This window comes from Archocentrus centrarchus, chromosome 22 (assembly GCF_007364275.1).
Source record: "Archocentrus centrarchus isolate MPI-CPG fArcCen1 chromosome 22, fArcCen1, whole genome shotgun sequence".
Lineage (NCBI taxonomy): Eukaryota > Metazoa > Chordata > Actinopteri > Cichliformes > Cichlidae > Archocentrus > Archocentrus centrarchus.
Window position 1 is genome coordinate 13582548 of NC_044367.1, and position 6434 is coordinate 13588981.

General features: G+C 40.3%; 1 protein-coding gene across 1 annotated transcript; it reads right to left on the reverse strand.

Annotated features, from left to right (window-relative positions):
- Positions 1 to 3376: 3376 nt before the first annotated feature.
- On the reverse strand, positions 3377 to 4924 carry htr1b (5-hydroxytryptamine (serotonin) receptor 1B). The gene has a single exon (XM_030718611.1). The coding sequence runs from the start codon at positions 4647 to 4649 to the stop codon at positions 3516 to 3518; it is 1134 nt and encodes a 377-aa protein (XP_030574471.1). The 5' UTR covers positions 4650 to 4924; the 3' UTR covers positions 3377 to 3515.
- Between the last annotated feature and the right edge of the window lie 1510 nt (positions 4925 to 6434).

The window sequence follows — 6434 nt, forward strand, 5'->3', positions numbered from 1 at the left end:
GCCACCTGAGTCAGCATGATAGACACTGAAAACAAAAAACCAAAACTCAGTGGCATTGTGTAGTACCAGACTTCTGTAACCTGCTGCTAATCTCTGCTTTAGAGTGTCCAATACCAATCTGGACTTGTGGACTTGTGGACTTTGAGACGCGCTCCTGCTGAGACACCGAGGGCTTAGGGATGTCAGTTCATCAGGTGCATGAGGGCTCTGTGAGCCATTAACGGTATGAGCCCCTTATGCACACACATAAATCAGCATCTACAGACTTTGTCTGATGGAAGCAGCCACAGTTCACAACACTGTGAAGTTAAACATGGAGTTAACATGAAGCCAAAAAGGCAGTAAAAATGGTAATTAAATATGCATAGAAGGAGCAAACCAACTCCAACGTTACATGAAAAAGGAAGAATGCATGTGCATGCCAAGTGTATCAGTCAACCAAAAATTTTAACTTTTGCTTAATGATGTTTTGACAAAAAGAAGTGAAATTATGATTTAGCAAGTTACTGTATGTCTTTTCCCACTCTGTAAGGCAAGTTAGGCAGCTGGCCCTTAAGTTGTTTGATCATTAAGAAAGTGTAAAAGTTAAAGTAAAACGTCTCAAATCTGCAATAGTATGACAATGTTTGGGAATTGTCCTTTTGAAATCATGTGACACTTCCCACAATGCTGTCCCATTCCCATGAATCACATTTCAAGTCTTTGCAGTCTCTTGCACTCAGACACTTTTCAGGTGAAGTCAGTTAAGTCTTGGAGGGTTTACAGCTTAAGCCTTAGGATGGAGACCGGAATTGGGCCTAGTATACACTGAAATCTCCGACTTATCTGTCTGTTTGCAGGGATTGTCAGTTTGCATTACATTCAGTGCCGGTGCCAAGTTTTGGAAAACTTTGCTTGATATCTCTGACTCTTCTGCGTCTTTTTTTTACTTAGGATTTCTGTTTTTTTCTTTTTTTAACTGTTTGCCTTGAATATGACGATTAGAAGTATTGTTTCATACAGAAAAAAAACAAAAACTGCAATCTGTACCTATAGTTAAGAGATTACATAATGCCCATTATCTGCAAACTTACTGTGCACCACAAAGAAAAGCCCATACACAATATATATATTCATGCATATTTGCATCTTACATTTTCTGCAAATAACATTTTCATTGAAGAGAAAGAGCCATACTATGTAGACTATCTACAATATAACACCTGCATCCCTCATACATCTGTGTTTTGTCATCCATAATCGCCACACTGCACTCAGAGATGGATGTTTGTCTGAGGAAGATCTTGTGGGTGGAAACATTAAAAGAAATTCACTGTGGGGACAACCTATTCCTTTGTCCTTCATGTGGACATGCAAAAAAGTGTTTCCTCTTTATGACTAAGGTCAGCCCAAAGCTCCAGTCCTACTACAAGTCTTTTTCAATTCATTTCATTCAAATCATTCATCTTCTGACCCTTAGATAACCAAAATTATAAATGAATAAATGAATTTTTAACATTCATTTATACATTTTCTGTTCTAGTGTGATTAAGGTTTAAAAAAAGTAAATTTAAAAATAAAACATTTATTTTGGAAAATAATTTTTTTAAATTAATTTTTACACCATTAGTTCCTATATTTTATTGTGAATGGTCTGCATGGAGTTTGGACTGGTAATTCCCTTTAGGAAAAATATATGGCACAAACACAAATATAATGTGAATGTTACAACTACCAGCACAATCTTTAAATGTATAGCTTACAGATAATAAGATGCACATGTCGGCACTTCTTGTCAGTCTTGAATGCACCCGCATCTGCCTTAGAAAATTCTTTAAAACTCTCTGAATGACTTCCTGTTTGAGTGCAGCTATCTTTCATGCATGATTGGCCATGTTAGAATTCATATATGGAAAGCCAAAAGACGTGAGCATGTGTGCTTCCATATGTGCTGACAACATGAGTGCCCCTTTCTGCATGTGTGAAGTACACTAGAATAGTGTTGCCTGCTCTTGCACACATGACTTATTGACCTATGATAGCAACAATTTGTCCTCCTGTGCATGCAGGAAGATAGCAGAGAAAGTGCAGGGAGATGGTGAGGAGATCATACAGCAGCAAACTACGGCACAACATTAAAATATGTAGAGGAAGTGATGTCAAACGACACCCCGTCGTCCAAATTGATCTGCACTGTTTAATGCTTTCTCACATCTGCAAGTGCCTCAAGAGGTTGTTGGATTTCAGTTTGACCTCATCATAATGTGCTCTGGTTATGACTCTAATCTCTCATTGGGTTTCAAGGTAACATTTTACAACAGGTATAAAACAGCAAGTCATCTGCCACATTATCGACATGGCAACACAAATTAAAGGAACAGCATGTACTTACTTGGAACAGTGCATTAAAACTCTTACTCATAGACAAATATTTGAAAGCCTTTATTACACAGCGCCTCTGGATGAGAACAAATACTACAACAGCATACTTTAATTTCATTTAATGCTGACAGGTCTTCAGCATTTTTATGTAGCTCTGCAAGCCAGATTCTACGATTCAAATGACTCCCCCCGTGAGATGGGGAAACCATGTGATACATGAACAGAAGATACTGAAGAAACAGATTGAATGTAGCAGAAAACAGGCCCACCCATGCACAGTAAAACAAGACTTTGTTTGTTGAGCAAAATTGAATTTATCATGAGTGTTCATGAGCGTTGCTGCATAAATCTTATTTGCAGATGGATCTTTTCTTAGTACCCCACAGGGACAGCAGACTTTTCAACTGCATGGGTGTGCCTTTCTAAATAAAGATAACCACAGTATCAAGCAGTCCATGGCTATGATCGAAATATAAAATTATGGGTCTTTTTCAGCATACACAGACATATATAAGTGATCCAACAACCTTGCTTTTAGGTCTACACAAAATCCAAAAAAATTATCCAGTCGTTCATCCAAAGGTATTTATGAAGTCAAAATAATGTCTGTATCTTGTGATCTCTGCTGCTTATTCACATTAATGGGTCAGGCATCATGGAAATAAGTGCTATGCGCTGCATTAACATACTGTACCACTCAAACGGGAATCCACACAGATCAATCCATCGCTTAACTGATATCTGAAAGGTTAAAGTGGTTCAGTGAGAAAGTTTGAACTTGCCCTCTGCACTATTAATTTAGCTTTATATTATATATATTATATATCTTTTGTAAATGACAGCAGCTTTTTTAAAATTGGCATTTCTCAGCATGGCATTGCTCAGTTAGAAATGTATTTTTAATGTAATTAAATATTGAAAATACTTTTCAATATTTCAACTACGTCTTTATGTAGAACAATTTCTGTCATTTTTAATCTCCACACTGAGCCAAATTAAAATAAAGGTTGTTTTTTTTCTCTCTCTCTCTTCCACATGCACATAACGCCTGTGAGTCACAGAAATGTTATTTTTTAAGGGATTCCTCTATATCGTCACGGACTTTCGTTTATATAAGAAAATAGACAAATGTTATCGGAGACTGAAGGCGCAGTTCACAGCCTGCAACATCTGAAGCGCATAAGTTTGTGAAAAGCTTTCTTGAAATCCTCGTTGGACATTGTGTATATGATCGGGTTAATGAGGGAGTTCAGATATCCCAGCCAGGTGAAAAAGTCAAATAACTCGGGGTTTAAACATGTATCACATGTTGCCACCAGCAATGTGTAGATGAAAAACGGAAGCCAACAAATAATGTAAGCGCCGAGGATTATCCCCAAAGTCTTTGTCGCTTTTCTTTCTCTTGCTGCTGAAATTCGCTTTTTCTCCAAAAGCGCATCGGACACCGTCACTTTCACCTGGTTCTCGCTTGTTGAAGAGCCAGTGTCGCTGGACGGAGCGTCGTGTCTCCCGCATTGCAGAGAGCTAGTGGACGCCGCGGACCCAGGGGAGTTGGAGACCAGGTGCGCCGACGTTAGTCTCTTTCCAACCTTCTTCGGGGACTGCTTCAGGATCCTTTTCCTAGCCTCCACGTATATCCGTCCGTAGAGGACAAGGAGGAGCAAGGTTGGGATGTAGAAAGCCCCAAAAGTGGAGTAGATAGTGTAGAAAATGTGATCCGTGTTGACGCTGCAGCTTGTTAATTCCTCCGCTTTCACCTGCCTCCAGAAGAGAGGCGGAAGGGATATGGAGATGGCGATGACCCAGGCTGTGGCCACCATCCCTGCCGCTCGTCCCGTCGTGCGCTTTTTGGAGTACTCCACTGCGTCAGTGATGGCCCAGTACCTATCCAAAGCGATTACGCACAGATGGAGGATGGACGCAGTGCAACACGTTATGTCGGAGGAGAGCCAGATGTCGCAAACTATTTGCCCGAGCGTCCAGGTGTGGATCACCGTGTAGAGGACGCAGATGGGCATCACGAGGATAGACACCAGCAGGTCGGTGACGGCCAAGGAGGCGATCAGAAAGTTTGCGGGAGTTTGCAGCTTCTTAGACTGGGAGATCGTTGCGATGACAAAGGCGTTGGATAAAGTGGTGGCGAGTGTGATAACTGCGAGAATCACAGCCAAACTGATCTGATAGGCGAGACTCTCTGCGCTCTCATTCGCAGTGGATGAATTTGTAGTAAAACTGTCGTTTGTGGTGTTCACCGGCTGATTTGGCTCGACTTGACCCGAGAGCTCCATAACTTTTAGACACTTTTTTCATATTTTAATGCACCCTCTGATGTCTGACATTTAATGAGCCTTTTCTCTTCGTGAACGTTGCCTCATCCGTGCCATGCGTTCAGAGCACTGGCACAGTCAGTTGAAATATAAAAACTGACTCTTTTCTTCTTCATTTTTCATCAGATTTACATCAGATTTTAATGAGCAGATGCTGAAATATGGAGGCAAGTATCCGTTCATCGCAGAAATGAAAACTTCTCCGCGTTTTAGCCATGAAAAGAAAACTTCCTAACTGTAACAGCACACAGCAAATAAAACAGAGAAGGGTTCTGCGTAAATGTTGAGCAGTGCGTCCTGATAACCCAGCATCTGGGAGAATGTCACAGATAATCCACATGTAGGGCAGAAGTTCTCAAGAGCTATGCCTTTGCAGGCCCCTCGTGGTTGAATGGTGAGCCAACCCAGAGTCTCGTTTTATACACAGTCTGACATCAAACAAGAACCACCGATCACAGCCTCTCTTCCTCTCTCTCTCTCTCTCTCTGAAGACTAGACTACCTTCTGGGTCATAGTGCCCAGTGTTTCCCATTTGTCACATACTATATATATATATATATATATATATATAAATAAAACACTAACATCTCAGATTACAGAATGTAAAATGTACCATTGTCACTGCACCATCCAACTTTTTAAAGGGTACCAGCATAAGTAATTAATGATGCATTAGAAGTGTCAATAAATCTTAAGTCTGCAGCAATAAATGTTAGCATTTCATTAATAAGGAAAATAAAAACCATGTCACTCATTAGTGTGCAAAATGCCCCCTTATTTGTTTGTTTTTTCAGTCTTTTGGAGCTTTACACACTGGTTACATTTCACCTGCTACCCTGATCAGAAGTTATCCATCTTTGTTTGCGGACACACCATCTAAAACAGCTTTGATTAAACATGATATTGATATGAATGATGCAAAACAACTCCAGAAAAGATTTTAGAGTGTCTGGAGAAAAGAGAAACGTAACTGATGGCGAAGTCCAGTCCACTGATTATGAAAAGAACATTTAAGAACCATCTTTGTTGAGCTGGGCTTCTCCTTCCCCGCTGGTTGAAAAACCTGATAAGTCCCTACTGTGTTGTACAGATTTCTGCAAAATAAATGCAGTGACTAAGCCTGATTCTTAAATGTTGCCTTGCCTTGAAGACCATATTGACCAAGTTGATGCAGCAGAGTATGTGAGCAAGTTCGGTCTATTAAATGGATACTGGCCAGTGACATGAACTCCAAGAGCTCAAGAAATATCTGCTGTCATCACACTTTCTGGACTCCACGCATATACAGTCATGGGTTTTGGTTTACACAACTCACCGGCTACATTTCAGTGACTTTTGAATATGGTTACTAATGGGCTGGAAGGTTGTCATTTTGGTTGCTGTCATTTTGGATGATGCGGCGGTATGTAGTAATACCTGATTGTATATGTGCATTGTTTGCATGAGTAGCAGATAGAAATTTGACTGTGAGCCTGGCGAGATGTGAATTTGCAAATGTAACCAGTCTTGGTCTTGATAAGGTTGTGGGCCAAGGGCATGTGTGGCCTGTTGATGCCATGCTGCCATCAACAAGTTCCCTGTTCCCACCACTAAAAAGGAGCTCATGAGATTTCCGAGTCCAATCAGTTATTATCACTTTTTTTTTTTCTTTTTTTTTTTTGCCAGAATATTTCAACTGTGGTGGCTCCTCTGACTGATTTACTGAAAGCCAAAGCAAAATTGATTTGGTCTACATTATGTCAGCCA